This window comes from Hydra viridissima, unplaced genomic scaffold (genome assembly GCF_058129835.1).
Source record: "Hydra viridissima isolate aposymbiotic clone 2 unplaced genomic scaffold, HvirCarnegie_v1 scaffold_1, whole genome shotgun sequence".
Taxonomy (NCBI): domain Eukaryota; kingdom Metazoa; phylum Cnidaria; class Hydrozoa; order Anthoathecata; family Hydridae; genus Hydra; species Hydra viridissima.
In genome coordinates, this window is record NW_028324300.1 from 22,778,871 (window position 1) to 22,800,947 (window position 22,077).

At 27.6% G+C, this 22,077-nt stretch overlaps 1 protein-coding gene across 6 annotated transcripts in view; it reads left to right on the top strand.

Moving 5' to 3' along the window:
• Positions 1–2,416: 2,416 nt before the first annotated feature.
• Positions 2,417–22,077, top strand: part of LOC149893955 (uncharacterized) — a 59,582-nt gene continuing 39,921 nt past the window's right edge. For 4 of the 6 annotated variants that reach the window (XR_016449125.1, XR_016449126.1, XM_090076535.1 and 1 more), the window contains exons 1-3: positions 2,417–3,039; positions 11,146–11,277; positions 15,724–16,008. Coding sequence is in view for 3 of the 6 variants with exons in the window: in XM_090076535.1 (XP_089932661.1) it covers positions 2,982–3,039; positions 11,146–11,277; positions 15,724–16,008 (475 nt within the window). In the remaining 3 variants the exon portion in view is untranslated. Of the gene's footprint in view, positions 3,040–8,635; positions 8,939–11,145; positions 11,278–15,723; positions 16,009–22,077 lie in introns of those variants that run through there. The other 2 variants (XR_016449127.1, XM_090076536.1) reach the window with 1 other exon arrangement.

The window sequence follows — 22,077 nt, forward strand, 5'->3', positions numbered from 1 at the left end:
ACAAATGAAAGCAAAGATTTTATTTTATCAAACAAGTAAAAATGAAATTTTTTTATAGGTCAAAATTGAAAATGGTCGCTGCGCAATCGTTTACAGTCCACACGATATAATTAGAATTTTAGTATTTCGAAATCTCGGGTTGAAAAATTAATTTCTTGCTTTTTAAGGCACAACAAGTCATTTATTAAAATTTTAAATAAAACATCTGAAATAAGTTTATTAATTTGCTCTTTATAAATAATCTCATACTTTTCTTGAAATATGAAATCATAAACGAGCAAAAAAGTTTATTTCTTGCTTTTTTTTAAAGGCGAAACAAATCAACTATTAAAATTTTTAATAAAACTTCTTTAGAAAGTTTATTAATTTGTTAATCATAAATAAACTCATACTTTTCTTAAAATATTAAATCATAAAAAAGCAAATAACATCACAAATAACGATAAAATCATAAACTGTCGTTTAAAGATGCTGTTCAAATGATTTATAGTTATATTAGAGTTCTCGATTTCTTAATCTATTGCTACGACAATATTCATAGCTTATTTTATAATATAGAAAAACAGGCCTCTTATTTATCCCTGTAAGCGCCAACAAACCCAGCCGTTCAATTAAAGCAAGTTATACATAAAACTTGTTTGAGAAACAAGTTGTATTTTTATTACCATTTAAAATATCGAGAACTGAGTTTGCAAATGAACGAAAAGAACTCAGTGTGACAGGCTTTGCTTTGAATAAACTTTCATCAAAATTTTGTTAAATTTTTTAAAAATAAGTTTCGATGTTTTCTTTTTATTTCTAAAACATAAAAAACGAAAAAAAAACTCAAACTTCTCCTGAATTTTTTTTCCTTTAAAAACAAATATGACGTATGTTCTTAACTGAAATATGACGTATGTTATTAACTAAAATATAAACCTGTAACAAGAAGTATTTCTAAAAAATAAAAGCCTTTGAAGGCCATCGGTCCGGTTTATTTAAAAGGGCAGGAGAACGGCTGGAATGAAAAAACAAGTCAAACAAATACAAATGAAAATAATAAATCCTCCCAAAATAAGATGATGGTACATTCTAAGGTCATTTTTTCTAATAAAATCTTTTCTTTACACCTCGTGTTAAGAAATCTCGTGTTAAGAAAAAAAAATTATACTCTGAGTTTTGAAGAAAACATAAAAAAATAAAAAATTATTTGCAATATATATAAATAAATATTCAAATTAAAAATCTTATTAAGTCAGTTACTTATTCCGTTTCGGTAATATGAGATGCTCTTTTTTGAAATATTTTCAAAAAAATTATTTGAGTTTACTGTAAATGTTTGAATAAACTTCAAACTTAAAATTTTACAAAAATTTTAGAAAAATTATGCTGCATTATTTTTTGCTGGTTTCACGAAAAAAGCTTTACAAAAGAGAGGTACAAAATTTCAACTTAAGACAAAATTAAGTTTTCCGTAATTCAATAAACAAAAGTCCAAATTAGTGTATTAGAAAGATGAGTTGTTTAGGTCCGTCTTTTTGGTCATGTTATTTTGTGAGTTTTTGTTTTCACCGTCAGCTTTATTAATGTTAATTTATAAGAAACATAATTATCATTGAATGTAAATAAAATGAAACATGACATGTTTCTTTTGAAAATACTTCTTTATTCTTACATAATGTCATAAAATAATTCATAATGATAAATTCTTACATAAGATAAATTCCCTCTAACATTCTATTTCTCTAACACATTTTTTCTTCATTTACGAGCGGAAAAAATAAATTTTGATGGCATTATTATAAAATTTCAAGTCAGTCATGCAACTATTCCTTGGTTGCACTTATCATAATGAATAAAAGTTTCAGGATTTGTTTAAATCAGGAACTAAGAACATTTAGAAGGGAATACTCAAATAAAGAGAACTTTTACAACAGACGACCGAGAGAGACTGTTCTTTTTTCTCTGAAGCACATGAACAATGAATTGAACGCAGATCAAACTCCTAATTTCGTTTGTCTTAATTAGCCTTACAAAAAAATTTTAACGAAATCAAGAAAAGGGATTTAAGATCTCTCACGAAAACTTAAGAATCTTCTTATCGAAAAAGTGAGAGAAACATTGTGTGGACCCTTTTATGATGTTTGTTTTTAGGGACTTTTAAACACCTTGTTAATTTATTTATCATCCATCATACATTTTAAAGAAATTTGAAAAAGTAATCACTTATGTTTAGGGTATCATTTTTGATGTCAATATACAATTTTTTTTATTTCTTTTGGAGTTCAATTAATATGTAAAAGTTGAATATATTTGATAAAAATTGTTGCTTTGAATTTTTGATTTTATGAAGCAAAATCTGTTTAACTTTTATTTATTTTCAATAAAAAATTGTTTTTTTTTATGAGTTAAAAATATCATTTTGTTTCATTTAATTTGTGTTTTTAGATTTATGATCAATATATTTGTTAAGTTGCTTATCGTGCTGATTTAAGTCGTTTGTCAACAAAACTTTGTCAACAACGTATGTTTTATTAGGTTTAAACTTTTACGCTGAGAGTTTTAACTGAAATATAACTGTTCTTAAAATGATTGTAGAAGACTAAAGATGACAAATTCGTTTGATAGCATATTCAAACTGACCGCAAAAACTTCAGAAAATGAAAAATGGGACGTAATAGTGTCGTATAATTGGATTTATATAAAGTATTGGCTAAATGCGAGAATTAAGTTTTGTTTAATGAAAAGAACATCGCTGATGATTTAGAAAATGAAATGGTAAAAGATGTTGCAAACTCTGAAATTATTTTTATCAATAAATTTAGAAGAATATGAGAAATCATTTGACTGTATCAGAGAATATATACATGCTTACTCGTGCCGGAAATTAATCATACTTATACAAGTTAAAAGTTACCTGCCTCTCTCTTCTCCCAAATAAACTACCATCATTTCAAGGAAGAAGAAGGAGACATCAACTCTATGAAAATAAGGAAGAAAATATGATGAGAATATTAAAAGGAAAAGTGAATAATGTCGGAAAAAGATACTCGATTAAAGGTACATAAAAATATTTTAAGAGGTCATTTAAATTTTTTTGTGAGTTTAATTTATAGTTGAATTTGTTACATTATTTTAAGCTCATGCCAATTTTTTTTCTTGTAGTTTGAAGGAAACTTAGTCAATTTCTAGGTGTTATATAAAGCACATCTTTCAATAAGTAGCCGTTAGTAGACGAGTTGTGTAAACGAGTGCGCTCTCCTTCGTGAATGTTTTGTTTTTCGTTTTCTTCTTCACCTCTCACCATCTCGAACAGTTTAGTTTTGAAACTAAAGAATTTTGAGTGGTAGTAAGAGGAGGATAACGTTCTTTTGGTTTTTATATTAATACGTATATTATGAGAAGGTCTTACGCAGATTAGGAGTTTTTTCCAATATTCGAACTACAGCATAGATAGTCAGATGCATCTGCATAAGATGACTTTATTATACGATAAACGAGTTAAATGACTTTATCCTCCTTTCTCTTTCTTTCATTTAACAGTTGTATTTTTCTTTTTAAATATGGCGAGAAACAATTCTTTATTCATGTATAAAAATTTTTGTATAAACAAGAGGCCAAGAAGTTCAAATATAATGCTAAAACGTAAACAGGTCAAAGTCTGAGGTTTTCGGTAAAAATTTTAGTGAGTCTAAACCAATTTCCAAAAAAATCAAATACCGCTAAATGCAACAGTATTTGAAGACTCTTAACAAATAATAATGAGCTAGTATCTTTGATGTGCATCACATAACTGCACTGTTCAGAATGTCCTTACAATGGATTTAATGCAAGCTCCAACAGCTTCGAAAATCTCTGCTAGTAATTCATGTCGTTTTCAAAATTATTTATACTTGTGCAGGTCAAAATAATAACCGAAAAAACTAGGAGAGTGGTCATAATCTTTTTAGCAAGAATACAAACACATTGACATACCGGATACTCACACAAGAAGCGTGATTCCATTTAATCAAGAAGAGGTTTACAACTTATGATAAAATCTTTAAGAAACATCGTAATTATGCTTTTAATAGAAATTTTCAGTTTCGATTGAGAATAAACTTTAATTTGAATTCAGTAAGAGTTTTCTATTTAATTCGAATTCAGTAAGAGTTTCCGTAACTTGATGTTTTAGCAAGTGCATTATTACACATGACATAAGAAATAGCTTGAATGAAAAGATAGAAGCGAGAAAAAGTATGACTATAGTTGTTTAAATTAAATCTTGTCCACTGGCAATTCCTAAATGATGTACTTTTTTTTTTAAGCATAAAATTAAAATCGAACAATCCTTTTGAGTTCCAGTTCAGTTTGATTTTAATCAATGAAAATGTCAGAAACTTTTTTAGGTGAATTTACATTATAGAAGTTGTATGATAAATTATTTGAAATTTTAATAAAAACAATTTTTACAAAAATCTTTAAATATTTTAGTTTTGTGTTCACATTTATGTAATTTCAATGTAAAAACTTTAGTTTATCAAAAAAATCAAAAAGTTTATCTTTTTGTAGAGGTTTTGGTTTGGTCTCCTACTTATCTTATTTCCTTTTTTTATTTCAAATATAAAAATTACTATTTTGATTCTAAATAGTAAAGCAAAATTTCCAGGAGTTCAATTCCATTTCTTTCAGCTGTTGAATGAAGATTCTGATGCTAAAATAGGTTTTTTTTAACATTTGGTGGATATGAAAATTTTTTAACATTTGGTGGATATGAAAATTTAACATTTGGTGGCTATGAAAATAACCTTTTTTTTAAGAGTTGCACATCAATTCCAGTTGTTAAGCATGGTTTAGTGATATTTTCTTAATTTCATTTTTTTAGTATGAAGCATTAGTCTTTGACTTTTTAAAATATAATAACAATAATCAAAAAGAGTAAAAAAGTAAAAATGTTTCATTATTATAATAAAGAGTTGAGTTTAATGCATTATTTATTATTGAGTTGATTGATTTTCAAATTCTCATTCAAATTTTTATATATTGAAAAAAAAACTCTATTCACATCAAATACAAATAATTGAGAATGAAAATTAACTTTCTAAACATGTCTCAGCAATCCATTTGTCTTAGCCATCCATTTGTCTCAGCAATCCTTTTGAGAAGCGACACTTGATATTTACTCCGAATCTTCAAGGTACGCTGAGCAGATTTTAGATTTTAAAGATATTTTTAGTTCAAAGAAAATCCTGAGTCAAAATTGAGGCTGATTGACACAAATTCTTTCTCAATAATAAAATTATAGGATTCTTATGTTTCCATTTCTTTGACATTTTGTTAAAAAAAAAAAGAGAGTAGATTTTAAGCTTTCAGCAATAATTGACAAACAGACCGATCGCCCCTATTACAATACAGAAAACAAAGTTGGTAAATTCAAAGATGAATGAAACAATCAACTTATTGCTGAGTTTGTTTGTTTGCGACCGAAAATGTACTCCATTCACGAGGCCAGTGGTACCAATAAATTTATTTATAAGATATTTATAAGTTTTGTGACCTACGTTATAATGTCACCAGCGCTCACTTAGAGTCAACTTGAGAGTCAACCTTTCTTTTCACACATTTATGACGGCGCACAGTGGGCTAATTTTCAAAAAAGCTGGCCAAAAGTCAAAAAAAAAAAAATCTTTATTGTGATTTTATTATTTTGAAACTGCATAAACAAAGCCCTATTTATAACTTAAACATGCTAAAGAAACATGGTGTTATATTGTCAAACATATTTCTTAAAAATTATTGTTTGTTTATTTCACCTAAATCCTCTAAAGAACCTGCATTAAAGGTTTTAAAATTATCTGTAAAACATTAAAAAGTATTGCTATGTACATTTTTCATAACAATTTCTAATATTTGATGATTATTTTAATAGCTTTTTTTGCATTATTTTAAAGGTTGTTTATTTTTCTTTTGTGATTTCGTTTTTAAATAAAACTCATTCATTATTCTGAAAAATGTTGTTTTTCATTACTTCTTGTTTTATTAAAATTTTATGACATTTAATAAAACTGCATTAGACACTTTGTGCATTGGAACAGTTCCTTTTAAATTTAATAAATTAACTGAAAATAATGTAGCTCGCATATTTTTTCAGCCATTTTTTATATTTTCCGTAAGATTGTCCGCCCCCAGTTAAAAATACGGATTCGCGACGGGAAGGCCTGTAATAAGTATCGCCATGGTTTCATGTAATTTTACAGGTATTATCTAGTGGCTTTCCAATAGACGCAGACAAACTCGATAACTATTCTACCGAAACTGCACTACTTTTTGTTGAAAAGTATCCTTGGTACAACATGCCTACAACAGTACACAAAGTACTTATTCATGGAGCCTTAATAACAAAAACAGCAATACTACCCATAGGACAACTATCTGAGGATGCACAGGAATCGAGAAACAAAGACTTAAAAAAATATCGCGAAGATTTCTCCAGGAAAAATTCCAGAAAAAATACAATGCATGACGTTTTTTGCAGACTTCTGGTTTCGTCAGATCCTGCAATATCTTCACTTTTAAAATCTCATGCAAAAGTTAGCAGATCTTTGTCTTCTCAAGCTTTACAAATGTTATTACCTCCGGAGATTAACGAAAACTCTGAAACTCATTCGTCTGTGATTGAGTTTATCAACAATATTTCAACAATAAATGATTCAGATGACAGTGGTGATTTATTTTAAAGTAATATAAATGAAACAATTATGATAAATGATGCAAATAAAAGTTTTCCTTGTTTTCCTTGAACAAATAAATAAGTAGAATAAATAATGAATATTTCAATTTATTTTTTTTAACATTGCGGCATAATAATACAGTCATAATACATTATATATCGGTATTATATATAATGTTTATATATGTAATGTAAATAATACATTAGTCTATTGAACTTAAATGTCGAATTAGAACTAATTGGTTAAATACGAAAGCCCAAAGGCATTTCTAATGATTAATGCTTTTAAAACACCGCCATTTTGGATCTACCATTATTGAATTTTGGTACACTTATGTCAAATTCAAAGTTGGGGATTCAAAAAAATGCTTTACAGAAATTTTCCATTAATTATAATCATTTTTTGACTTTTGGCCAGGTTTTTTGAAATTCCGCCCACTGTGCGGCGCCCACTGCTTATCTGAATGTAAAACTTATGAAAACCACACCACTGAAACTATAGTGATCGATATATATATATACAGGGGCGGATACAGGTTGTAAAGATAGGGGGGGGGGGCACAAATGGGGTGGGGTTTAAGGGGAGGGGGTATCCCCCTCCCCTTCTGGGGTCTATAATCAGCCGCCAATGATTTTTAATGAAATGACAACCCAAAATGGACAGTTTCCAGTACCCTTTTCTAACTAGTTTTGTTAATATAACATTTGCAAAATCATTGTTTTTTTTCCAAGAATGAATAGCAAAAACACTTTCAATTCTCAACATTTATATATTGAATACACTTTTACATGTATTGTTGCAATTTCCAAGTACAAAGCAAGAGTATGTTTTTTGATATTACAGAAAGTCAAGACGCAATATTCTACTTCCAACAACTTCTTAACTTACTGTAATAGACTACATACTGTGATAGACAACGCAAGAGTACATATTACATATTATTACATATTTTTTTTTATTACAGAAAGTCAAAACGCTGGAATATTCGTCTTAATCTACTTTCATCACGTTCTTAAATTTAACTTAAGGGATTGATGAACAGCATTCTTCTTGGATATTGGCCAGCATACATATCTATAACTGCATCTATAGGGAGTGGTATATCTTTGTGTACGTAAAGGAGTATCAGAGCATTAAATCTGTCTTCACCCATGGTACTTCTCATATTATTTTTTATGAATCTTAATGTGGAGTTAGCTCTTTCAACACCAGATGAAGTAACAGATGAGAGGAGTAAAATAAACATTATCTTGGTGATGTTGGGATATAAACATAATAAACATTATCTTGGTGATGTTGATCTTATTATTCATTGTTTCAACCCTCTCACAGTTTGACCTGCAGCGTCTCCAACTGCTACCATTTTTATTTTTTTCCCTACAAACCACGTTATATGAATTTGGCTAATGGCCGTAAGTCATAACGCCAACGTATATATTCTATTATAGAACGATAAGTAGCCTGAACCCTGAATACGCTGTTAGTTTTATAGAGTGAATGTCGTTATCTGACCTGAGAATGGATCGACATAATTATAAATTAAAAAATTGATCAAATTTTAGGGGGGGGGGGGGCACGAGCCGGCTGTGCCCCCCTCTAAATCCGCGCCTGATATATATATATATATATATATATATATATATATATATATATATATATATATATATATATATATATATATATATATATATATATATATAACTGTTGAAAACTACCGTCTTACCAAAATGGTTGATGTTAGTGAGAAGTTTGAATTTTGTATTTATAATTTTTTCCTAGCCTTTATACTTTCACATGTATGGACACTGTGGTCAACATGTACTAACTAAATTAGCAATTGATGTTAATAGATGTAAAATAGAGGCTCAAAGCTATTGGACCTTTTCCGTCACTGGCGCCTAACCCCCATTTAAATCTACTATTTCAAAGTTTTTTTTATGAAATATGAATCTTGCTTATAACAGAAAATATTCCCAACTTACAATTTTTCGGAAGAGGTCTAGTTGTGAAATTATTTGAGAAAATCTAAGGAGGGAAAAGGCTTTCGATTTCACACTTTTAGAGGCAGACATAATTAAATCGCAGTTTAGCTGAAAGTTATTGAGTGTGCGCCATACAGTCTGTCACTTTAATATCACATGACCACATTTAGGGAGTATTCAAAATATGAATAGATGATTTTGTTTGAGCTGTATCAGACTTCACGCTCTTTTCGTTCCTTCACTTGAGAAAGATAAATTGTCGATTAGGTAGGGATCTAGTTTTAACAAATTTCGTTTTTTGCTGACTAGATGTTGACTGAATTGAAAAAGGTTTTTCCAAATCGGCTTCACTTTATTAAACTTGTTTTTTTTTAATTAATTTTTTTCTGATTATCTAACGAATATTATTACTCGCTGCACATTTAACCTTTTTAAAAATTTGAACATTTAGAAGGAAAAAGATTCACCAAACCAATTTGTCATTTAAACTTGAATAACTTAAAACTGATTTACTGATATACAAACCAGAAAACATCACAACTTTAAGTTCATTCAGAAGGCAGTTCCTGACAACAATTTAAAAAAGTATTTATAAAAGTCATCATAAAGTACTTATGAAAGTCATAAAATTTTAAAAAACTCATAAAATATTCATAAAATTTATAAAATATTAAAGGCTCATAAAATATTTATAAAACTCAACATTAAATATTTATATAAGTTTATAATATTTACAGAAAATTTCATAAAGTTGCTTTATGCTTTTAAAACAAAAACTAAGTTCATGCTTAAAAAGCTTTTTCAAATGAAATAAAAACTTTGTTATGTTAAGGATAGAAATAAGCATACTCATTAATTCTTCAGAACAAATTAGTAGAGAAATCTAAAAATGCAATTAAACTGATGCTTTTTTTAAAAAAGATTTGTAATATTTCCTGTTAGAAATTTTTTTCAGTTTAAAGATCAACAAAGTTTTCAAATTCAAACCTTCTTCACTGTCATCCTTTTTCACTCTGTCATTGCTGGATAATGGCTGGCTGAATAGTAATGAATAAAGTGCAAACTTCTGTATCTTTTTTTTTTTTTTTTTGATTGAATAAATATGGATTTCAAAGTTTGTTCAATCAAAATATTATTTTGATTGAAAAAATTGAAACTATTATACATGTTTAGGCATAAAGAATTGCAAGATTCCTGAAATAAATTTGTGATTCTTCACATACTTTATATTATTTTGTTTCAACACACAAGTGCTATTTGATAAAATCCATTAAAAATATTTTTTTGAAAAAAAAAAAGATTTATGAATGTAAACTTGCCACACCACATTATTTTACTGTTTTAAACTATTAATGAGTTCTGCTTTAACAAACTTGAAAAATTTCAATTGTATTAAAAAACTTAAAGAAACTTGTGTTTTATTGTTAATGGAAAAATCAAAAGCATATGCTTAGCAGTTTTTATTTTAGGGATGAGTTATTTTTAGGAATTGAAAAGGGATTTATGTAATAAAGATAGAGTTTGTTAGGGATTTTAATGTAATTGTAATAACACATTTAGAAGCGATCACTTTCACAAGTGATTCACTTGCCTAAATTAAAGTGAATCACTAATTGCTAAAAATCATTAAAGTGTTAGTCTCCTTAGGTATTTTGATTTGCTACTGAATTTCTTCTCTTTAATTTAGAGGAAAGTCTTGATTTGTCTATTCCACATGACAAATTACAAGAAACAAAACTATTGTATATTCAAATTTTTCAAATCATAGATCATAAATGTATGCAGGTAATTTAATGATAAAAATATTTGAGTAGAAACAGCATTTGAATTGAGAGAGTTTTTCATGAAAACCATTTTTTGTGTACATGTCATTTCTAAATTACATGATTGATGATTTTTAATGCTGTGTTAAAAAGAAAATTTGTTTTTTATTCATTGAATTTTCCTCAAAGAAACACTCTCTGCTTGTTTTATTACATTAAGTAGCAAATAGCTGTCAGTATAGTATAGTAGCTATCTAATACAAATACTTGTTTACATAACATTCATTTATAGAAAGTTATAACAAAATTTTTGTTTTAATATCACCAAAAGATATTATCTGTTACATTTAACTTCATTCCCCCTTCTACTTGCCACCTTTTTATTACAAGTTTATTGCAGACTTTGTTGTGTTAGTCAATCTTTCATATAAATATAATTTAAACAACTTAAGTTGAACATTATTTATGTAATTGTTAAGGAGCTTCTGCTTTGAAGACTTGTGACTTAGTAATATCTCTTTTCAGTCAAACCTCTTTTTTATAGCCTGTACAATTTGTTTTTTCAAACAGGAATCTTATAAAATTTGAGTGCCTCAAATAATTATAAAATCATTCATTTTGTTTACTAAAGTAATACCTATTATAGCTGTTTAAAAAAATATATACTAAAGTATAATATTTTGTAAAACATTTTTGATTTTGGCACACTAGATTCCATGGGTAACACATGTTGTCCTAAAGGAAATGGCGAGAACAAAGCAGATGATGAGAAGAAAGCATTGTTGACATCCAAGAAAGCAACAACATGCTACATGTCACCAGCATGTTCTTTGAATCATGAAGGTAAGAGAAATTCTTAAGAATTTTTTTTATTGTTAAAAAAAGTTTTAGTTTTTATGACAAAATAATTCTAACACTTTGTTTAGGTTTTCAGTTTTAACCATCTTTTATTTTTAACAAATATTAATAATTTTTCTTACATTAGTATTTACTTTTTTTACGATACTTACGTATAAAATGAACAGATGTATTTTAATAAGAGAGCACAGTCAATATTCAGAACCATCTATAAATGATAGACCAAGTCACATTGTTGAAAATACAAGCAACATGAGATGTCCAATTTTATTAAATGTTTTTACACTAAATACTTTGTTTGTTTTTATGAGTGTGTTTGTCTCTCTCTCTCCATATATATGTATATATATATATATATATATATATATATATATATATATATATATATATATATATATATATATATATATATATATATATATATACATATATATATATATGTATATATATATATATGTATATATATACATGTATTTTTATATATGCATACACATGTGTAATATGTATATATATACTTGTTTATTTTATGCATGTATCTGCATTTATGTGAAAGTTGGACATTGTGTATTCATAAATGTAGTATAGTTTCATTTAATGTAAATAGTAGAGAGGTTGTATTAAATTACAGAATATTCAATAAACTTTCTGATTTTTACAATTTTTATGATTAAACATTATAACGATTCAGTTATAATTTGTTATGCTTTTAAAAAGAAAGAAAAGTGTTAAGGACAAGAAAACCTTCCATTGAAACTTACTCCTCCTAAACTGTCCATGGTCAAATTATTATTATTTACAATAATTTTTTATCACAATTTTCAGTAATTGATTTCTTAAACGTTGTTTTCCTAAGGTTTTTACTTAACTTTAAATGATGAAATGCATTTAATAAAAGTTTATCAAAATTGTTTAATTTATTTACAAGTTTAACTCATGAAGTTTTCTCTGTGTTCTGACTGAAATGTTAGTTATTGGAGTGTAATTTTCTCTAAAAAGTGGATTTGAATGGTTTTTTTTTGACATAACACTACAAACGAAGAGGGTGCATAAATTTTTCTTCAGGTGAAGAGAAACTTAACTTACAGAGCGCTTTCAATGTTTAGCAAATGCAAATATTTCTGAAATTATTTTTCTGTTTTTATGAATGTTGCACTATCTTTATGTAATGGAACACTTAAAGTTTTTTTCATATGTAAAGTGCATTAATTATTAACTGATTACACAAAACAAATATTATAAACTGGTTATTTTAACATATTGACAATTTTTTAAATAAAGCATACAAACTGCTGTGCATTTAATGTGCTAAATTTAGTTAATATACTAAAACTGCTAGTTTCACATCAGCTGTGCCTATTTTTTTTAAAATCTTTTTCTTGTTTGAACTAATACCTATTTGTTATTAATCAAGCAACCAAGACAAAGTGATATAATGAGGATAACAAGTGGGATAGTATTAAAGATTAGTAAAGTAAGAAAGATGTGGGGATGCGAGAGTGGTAGTAAATGGGAAAATAAAAGGGAGCTTTAAAAATGCTAATTTTTTTTCTCCTGCAACCTTTGATTTTTTTTTTCTTCTGCTTTTGTTTTAAATACATATCTTCTGAAGTATAAAAAAATATATAAACATGAAACAATCATGAAAAATTTTTTTTGAAATTTTATTAGAAAGTTAATTTAAAGAAAGTAAATATTGTAAATAGTTTATCATGCAAAAAAGCAGTGATATTACGGCTGAGAAACCAGGACAAAATGTTTGAGCTAATATATAACCATAGTAAGGTTAGTTCTTTTCAAAAAAAAGTTCTGCATGTTGAATTGAGAAAATTCTGTTTTATATATTAAATTGCTGTTACATTTTAACTTTTGCGGGAATTTTTTAAAATTTTTAAAATTTTTACAAGTTTAAACACTAACTTTGTAAATTAGCATTTTAATTACATGTATATGGTAAATAAACATAAATCAAAGAGTTCACATAAAACACAAATGAAGTTCAGGAACTTTCTTTGCACACATTGTTGAGTATTCTCAAATTTGTATTTAAATCTGAGCTTTTCTTTTCATTAAAGTGTTGTATTTATAATGTGCATTGTTGAACAACAGTATCAGTTACTTTGAATTTAAATTTTCTGTTCATCATGAAATTTCTATTATTGCTAGTATTCTTTTTTTAGGACAGTGGTTCTTAACCATTTTAAAGTCTAGGAGCACTTTTGATCTTGACAAAAATTTGAAGAGCACTGACATCAAGGAGTAAAAAAAAAAAAAACAAGTACACATATATACGACTTTTATTGAAAATAAAAGATTATAACATAACAGTTTAAAATGATAGCATGAAAAACAAGTTGTTAATAAACATAAATTTAATTAGTAAAAAAGAATTATAGAGCAAAATTTAATTCAGAAAATAAAAAGATTTAATGTGAAACCTGAGCTTGACGGTTTTTACAAATTTCAGTAATATTAGACCTAATTTTAGAAATAGCTACCCTCAATTGTAATTATTACAGTGTAATGTAATGGGTGAACATTAAATTTTGAGTTTCATAATTTTGCGGAGCACTTGAAACTACCTTGCAGAGCACCATTGCTCTGCGGAGCACCGGTTAAGAACCACTCTTTTAGGATAAACTGTTAAAACACCAATCTGCAATTGATGACATTTTAAAAGCAACATTTTTAAGTAAAATATTTCTTAAACTGACTGTGAAGAAATTATTCTCAGCTCTTTTATATAATTTACAACTTTTACATTTACAGTACTTGTAAATGGATTGAACTTTATAGAAGTTGATAAACCAATGAAGTAGTTCATCTCATGATACCAACTGAGACACTCTACTTTTAAATTTTTTTTGAAATGGTGATCTTATTTTTTTCTTAAAGAATGGGCGTTGTCAGTCAAAAACCTTACTCTCACTGTTACTGCTGACAAAAAAAATTTGCATGAATTGCAAAACTTTTGTTAATCATCATGAGAATGCTTAAATTTAATCTGAACATTGAAACCATGTAGAATGTGGTTGTAATTAGCAATGTAAACCTTTAGCTGACATGAAGACTTCTGATTATTATGATTGTTATGATAATTAAATTGTAATTTGTTATTCTTTTAAAAAAAAAAAAAAAAAACATAAGGCTTAAGGATAAGGAAACTTATGGTAAAGATTAAATCCTTCAAAACTGTTCATGGTATTTTTAAACATTATTTTTACATTATTTTTGATCATAAAGTTATTCACTTCTTAAATATTTCTTTCCTAAAGTTAGTGAACTTAAAATGATGAAATCTATTAAAAGGACTTCTATATTTAGTGAAAATTTATCAAGATTGTTTAATTAATTTACAAGTTTCAGTTTTCAAACAATTTTAACTATTACTTAAGTTTAACACATGAATGAAGTTTTCTCTGTGTTCTGACTAAAATATTAAGACTAGAATTTAATGCTATTGGACTGTAATCTTCCCTTAAAAATTATTTTGAACAAATTTACAATATTAATGTATTTCCTTTTATAACAAAACAAAAAAAAAAAAAAAAAGAGGCTGCATAAGTTAAAGTTTTCTTCACTTTAAGAGAAATTTTACTTATAGAGTGTTTTAATGTTTACCAACTGCAAATTTTTCTTTTTTTTTTCTGTATTTATGAGTGTTTTACTGTCTCTATGTCACCAAGCACTAAAAATTAACTCCATGTGTAAAGAATGCACTTTTAACATTAACAGCTTTTGCACTACCTTTTTTGTTTTAAGCCTGAGTTTTTTTTTTTGGGAAGTTAAAATATAAAATTTAAAATGTAAAATTTTGCTTTTTTTTTGCTACAAAATCTTCTGCTTTAAATACATATCTTTTCAAGTGTTAAGTAATATATAAACATGAAACATTCATGACAAAGTTTTTATTGAACATTGTTAAAAACTTTGAAGAATGTTACTATTGAGTTTGATGAAAAAAAGCAGTGGTTATTAAGATTTCTATGCCAGAACAAAGTCTTTGAGCTGATATATCACCATAATAATGTTAGTGTTTGCCAAAAAGAAGCTCTGCATGTTGAATTGGGAAAATTTGGTTTTGTATATTAAATTGTTGTTATTTTTATTTACGTTTTTCTAGAATTTTTTAAATTTTATAAAATTTTTACAGATTTAAACTCTAACTTCTTTAATTAATGATTTAAATATTTGTATATGGTAAATAAAAGTAAATCAAAGAATTTGATTTCCTTATTTATTACTTATTTGAACTCAAATGAAATTATGCAAAATTTTTTGCATGCAGTTTTAAGTATACTTAACATGCCTTTAAATCTGAACTTTTTACTTTCATTAAGGTGCTACATTTATAAAGTTAGAACAAGTTAATTAATAGCTTTGAGTTTTATGTTTTTGTTCTTAAGGTACTTTCTTTTACTGTTTCTCTTTTAGGAAAAGCCACGTCAAAACACGAACCTGCAAATTATGACATTTTAAATTCAGTATTTATATCATTATGTGAAGAGATTGGAAAAGACTGGATGATGTTGGGACGTATATTATTTATTAAAGATGCTGAGCTGGATGAAATTGACAATAAAAAAGTCTCTTTGATAGAGAAAGCATACAGAATGTTATGCTTGTGGAAAAAACATCATAAGTCTCCAACACTTGATGTTTTATTGAAAGAATTGGAAAAAGCAGGAAGGCATGATTTGATAAACATAGTAAAAGAAAGTAAGACTTCAACTGTTTATTCACCAAAATCTTTTAGCAATTATTTATATATAGAAGCTGCATTAAAAATGTTTCATAAATTATTGGCTTGTTTTCCTTTAGCAGGAAAAATTGCTATTTGTGCATCCAAAAAAGTATTAACTTTTTTGAAATTTAATAAAAGGTTTTTAGTTAAAATTGAAATTGAATTAAAAGGTTGCTATCATAGTAAATTATGTTAAAATATCAATTTAAAAGTGTTTTTTGCTTAAAAAAAGTTTAACTAAGATTTATTAGTGTTTGTAAAATAAATTTTAGATAAAACGTTTGGTTATAAGTAGAAACTATTAGTTACAGTAGTGATCATAGAAATAGCAAACCACGTAATATTTACTTTTAATTGCATTTTATAGCATTTTTCTGTTTTTTATTTTGATGGCATTTCTTATGATAACTTACAAGTTGGAGCTTATATTATTGTAAGGATGTACATACAACAATTTGACAAAAACTTTAAAAATTTTTTGTCAAATTTTGTAATGTGAATGTGCTCGATGAAATAGCAAATGCTAGTAGATAGGATATCTAAAAAAATCTTCTTTTAACTTCTCATAAAATAAAAACTAAAATTGAAGGAGACCTATGAAGCAAAAAAATAACCGATTGTTTGTTCTGGCATGGCATTGGTCTGGTGGTCAAAATTGATGGTACCTCACTTCTAAAAGAAAAGTATGTATTGGTTTTAAATTGTTTTAAAAGTAGAAAAGATGTCTGTCATTTGAGCAACACATCTGTTTGCAATTCAGTGTTCCAAACAAAATTTAAGTTGTGATCAATGTGTTGCAATTGTTACTTTGTCCAATGAAGGATTAACAAATTGTGAACTTGTTAGAAGATTTGGAGTGTCTCATATAACAGTTGGTTGGGTTATAGAAAGGTTTGTAGAAACCAATGATCATGCTAGTTAACTTGGCCAAAGCAGTCCATGAGCTACCAATGCTGTGGAGGACTGATTTTTAATGCTTCGAACACTGAGAGAACCATTCACTACTGCACATAGTCTTCAAATACAACTTACTAATGTTCATGGAACTACTGTTAGTCAAGATACCAAAGAAGAAGACTTTGTGCTTTAAATTTTTAACCCTAAGCAGCAGCTACTGGTCCCAGATTATCTGTAGACCACTGAAGAAACAGACTGACTTTTGCAAGAAGGCATATGAATTGGGAAATCCATGATTGGGCACAGGTCTTATTTACAGTTGAGTCAAGGTTTTGCTTTGTAAGTTCTGATTGCCACCCAAGAGTGTACAGAAGACCAAATGAAAGATATTTTGCTTGTAACATTTGAGAAACCACTGTATGTGGAGGCAGCTAATTGATGGTATGGGGTGGAGTATCTTTAACAGTTCGCACAGGGTTTTTTATTGTTGATGGTGGATGTCTGACTTCTCAACAATACATAGCAGACTTTTTAGAACCTTTTTTGGTACCTTTTGCACGGTACATTTGAGATGGATTCCTTCTTATGCAGGATAATGGTAGACCACATACAGCATATATTGTTACTGAATACTTATTGTTAATATTTAAGTTTTGGAGTGTCCAGCTTGCAGTCCAGATATGAACCATATGGAGCATTTTTGGGACATAATGGGACACTGTGTTAGAAGCCAACATCCACTACCTAACAGCCTAGATGAGCTGCGACAAAGTCTTATCTGCGTGTGGGAAGATATCCCTCAAGAAATGATTAGATCTCTAATTGAAAGTATGCCACAGCGCTGTCAGGTTATAATAACATCAAGAGGTGGTAACACTAGTTATTGATAAGTCAAAAATGTTCAATTTAAGTTGTATTAGTGTGCATAACAATAATAATCATTTTTCTTTATTTTTTTAAACGAACCATATTTTTAGTTTTAGTTTTTTTCTTTCACCCTCAAGTCATTAAAATGAATTGAAATGTATAAGTGGTGCATTAATTTTATGGTTAAGTGTAGTTTGGAGGAAAATTCAAAAAGTCTGAAACACTGCTGTCAAACAATGTCAAAGGCTTTTTGTTAAGTACACTTTATTCTTTATAAATGCAGCATTTCATTTTGAGAAGTGCTGCATTTATAAAGAATAAAGTGTACTTAACAAAATATTTGTTAGTTTTAATATTTCGATATAGACTTTTAAACAGCGCTATTTTTTGTTTGATGTGTTATTTCTATGATCACAACTTTTCATGGTATTTTGTAAACCTTTCAGTAATTGTAGTTATACTTCAGTTAAAAATAATTTTTTTTCTTATGATTTACAGCTAATAAATAGAAATTAACATTTTTTTATTTCTCTAACAAAAGAAGAAGCTATTTTAACTCTTATGAAGAAAATGTTATATACAGTGATTACAGAAATGCTTTTTCTGTGATCACTGTATATAAGATAAATTCTATTTGCCAAATTTAGTAAAATCAGAAGCCAAGTATGCTAGCTAATGTAAATGGACATAAAAGGGAGTAGCAGTGCTTTTTTTGCTGCAAATATTTTATGCACAAATTGGTTTTAAGCTTTTATTGTTAAAATCAAATTCTGTTCATTAAACCTTTTAAAAAAGGTTTTAATTTCATTTTTAACAAAAACAAGTTTTATATCTTTGCAATCTTTTCAGAGACATTCTGTCAAAATTTGATTTGTTAACTTACTGTTGCTGATATTTTTACTATAACTAACAAAACAGTTGAATACAGTCAGCAAAAAAGTTGTTTATATAGTAACAATAAGTGCTTTATTTCTTTATTTTTGCCATGAGATAAGCAATTGAACTTTGCAATTTGTAAGTTAGTGTTTGTCAAACAAAGTTTATTGCTAGGATAAAAAACAAATCATTTGAAATAACACATATTGATTTCACAATTTCAATAGGGTTGAAACAATTAACCACAGAATGGTAATATTATATGCTAATCAAGTTATATCATTTTACAACTGCAAAATTAGCAACCTTTAGTACTTCATTGGGTGCAGGGTATTTGTAAATGTACTGCTATGTCATTGAGGTTTTTGCAAATCATTAAATTGAACTGTTGGTGTTTATCAGGTTACTTTGATCTGTTGTAACTAATTGCTTGAAATGATGTAGTTTTTCTTATTTGAGGATTCGAGGCTCAAAATCATGTTATTGTTACTTAATCAGTTCAATTCTTCTTTTTCTATCAATTTTTTTTTCTGAAAATAAACAAAAAGTCTTCTTAAATTTAGCACCTTTAAATTATTTTGAGAATTTGCATATACAAATATTCATTTACATATACAAATTTTGAAAATAATTTAAAGGTGCTAAATTTGAAAGCCTTCATAATCTGTAAAAAATTTTTTTTTACATAAGTACTTTAGGGTTTTTAAAAATCAGAAAATACCTTCAAATTAGTTTCAACCTCATTAAAAATAATGCAACATCTTTCTCTTTAAATAGACACTTTTATCCTCACTGAGCCATTCTAACCCACCTTTTTTATTAGAGCAACCTATTAAAGTCAAAGTATTACAACATAACTTTCCATTATTACTCATCTTATTTATTGGAATGTAAACCATTAGTCAGCAAGGATTCTAGCACAGTTTGAAAATTATTTCTTGTATTCAAAATAATCTTGTTTTCAATTCCAGAGGTAATCTGCCTTCATTTCACAATCCAATCATCCATAATATCATACTTCCTTAACAAAACTGAAAAACTTCTTCTTGCTCTATACTTGTTATAAGAACAGCTGCTCTTTTTACAAAGACTATATATCCTTACTGACGTTTTATTACAATGACTAGTTAAGTCACATTTATGATTTTTAGGGAGATTTTGTGAAAATCTAAAATGTTACATAGTGTCACAATTTTTAAAATAACAAAGCAAAAACATACAAGTTTAGCTGTCAAAGAAGCAGTATTGCATGCAATTGAACAAAACAGAACTACAGGTGACAGCGGATCATTTTGATATAGGAAAATCAATTGTAGTGGATATATATAAAAGATATAAGGAAAGAAATAACAATAGAATCTCCCTAAAGTTAGGAAGGCCTCGAATTACATCTGAAAGACAAAATTTTAATTTGTGCTGTAAAAAATGATCCACGCAAAAATGGTGTCTTGTTAAATGCTGAAATGAAAGAGTTTTATAATGTAAAATCTAGTGTTGACATAACCAAGTGTCATTTGAGGTCTGCAAATCTATTTAGAAGACATCCGGCAAAGAAACCTTTTATTTCTATAAAGAATCAAAAAGTACACTTGAGATTTGCAAATGAACATTTGAATTGGTCAAGATGGTCGAAAGTACTTTTTAGTGATGAATCTAAGTTTATATTATTTGGATCTGATGGTATTAGATATATTTATTGACCAAAAGGCCATAGAAACAATCCTAAATACCAGCTACCAACAGTAAAGCACGCAGGTGGAAATGTTATGGTCTGGGGTTGCTTCAATAGAGATTGTGTCAGTCCTATCCATTTGATTAATGGCATAATGGACAAAAATCTGTACAAAGATATCATTAAGGATGTTATGCAACCACATGCTAATGACAAAATGTCTCGAGGATGGATATTTCAGAAATACAATGACCCAAAGCACATTTCAACCCTTGTGAAAGACCTTTTCAAAACCAAAAAAAATGTTTAAAAAAAAATCTACTTCAAATATTTTTTCTGCCCGGATACTTTTGGATGTGCATATTTCTATAAAATGAACTTTAAAGATTAGATTGTTTAGATATAGTAAAAATTCATTTGTTTTTAGAATTGTAATCAATTTTTTGACATTCCAGTGAAATTTTGAATGAAGTTTGACTTTTCATTCAAAAGTTTTCTCAAGTTATGTGCTTTTCCAGTTACTTTTTCACTCTTTTGTACATACATACATACATACATACATACATACATACATACATACATACATACATACATACATACATACATACATACATACATACATACATACATACATACATGCATGCATGTATGCATACATACATCCGTGTATGTATATTTATAGAAATATTTATATTTATGTATGTATGAAACTTATAAGAGTTAAATATTTAAGAGTTTTAAAATCAGCTCAACATTTTCTTTCTTTTATCATTTATTGAAAAAATAAGAAGGGTTTCTAATAAAATTGAAATTTCCACACAAAGATATTATAATAAGAATAATATGAGATCCAAAGTAGATTATACATTTTTATGGTATTTTACTATTAAGTATTGGCCACGGGTACTTGATGGGGCTTAGATTTGGCAATAGTAAAAGCTAAGCCATTATTAACTGAATTTGTCTCAAAGTTCTGAGACGTTATAGGTGATATGTTTTGGGTCATTATCTTTGTTGAAAAATATAACTCCAAAATGTTTTAAGTAGCACTGCCATTAAGATTTTCACCAGAAATGTTAATGTAACTAGCAATAGACATCTTAGAATCTATTTTGACTAAATTTTTTATGTTTTAGCACCAGACATATGAGAATCTATTTTGATTAAGTTTCCTACATTGGAGGAACTATCCTGAATAGAAAAAATTTTTCTTGATTTCTTCTAAGGTCCTTTTCATCTTCTCTATTTGTAATAATCAATTTTTGTACTTTGACTTGTTTACGCATATTAATATATTTCTGGCTAATATTTATTTAGAAAAACAACATTTATAGTTTCACATGAATACTAACTACTTTACTTGTATGAACACTATATGATAAAAATACCATTATTTACAACAGAGAAGCCTCCATTGGTAGTTTTCATTTTGCACATGTTGCACAATGACTACACAAAAAGACAATATACTTTTAGCATAGATGTGCAATAACCACAGATAAACAAAAGAAACTAAAAGATACCATTTTCTTGACCATCTTTTAGTTTGTGACCTAAATATCCACTTTTTTGAATGAGAAAATGATTGAGGGCATCCAGTATGCTCAGTGCAAATTTCATAATTGCTGTGAAATGACCACCATACTGTGAAATTCTACCTAGGAAGATAATTAGTAGTTCCAAAAGTTCTTAGTAATTATGGTAGAGCTGATATGTTTTGATATTTCCTCTA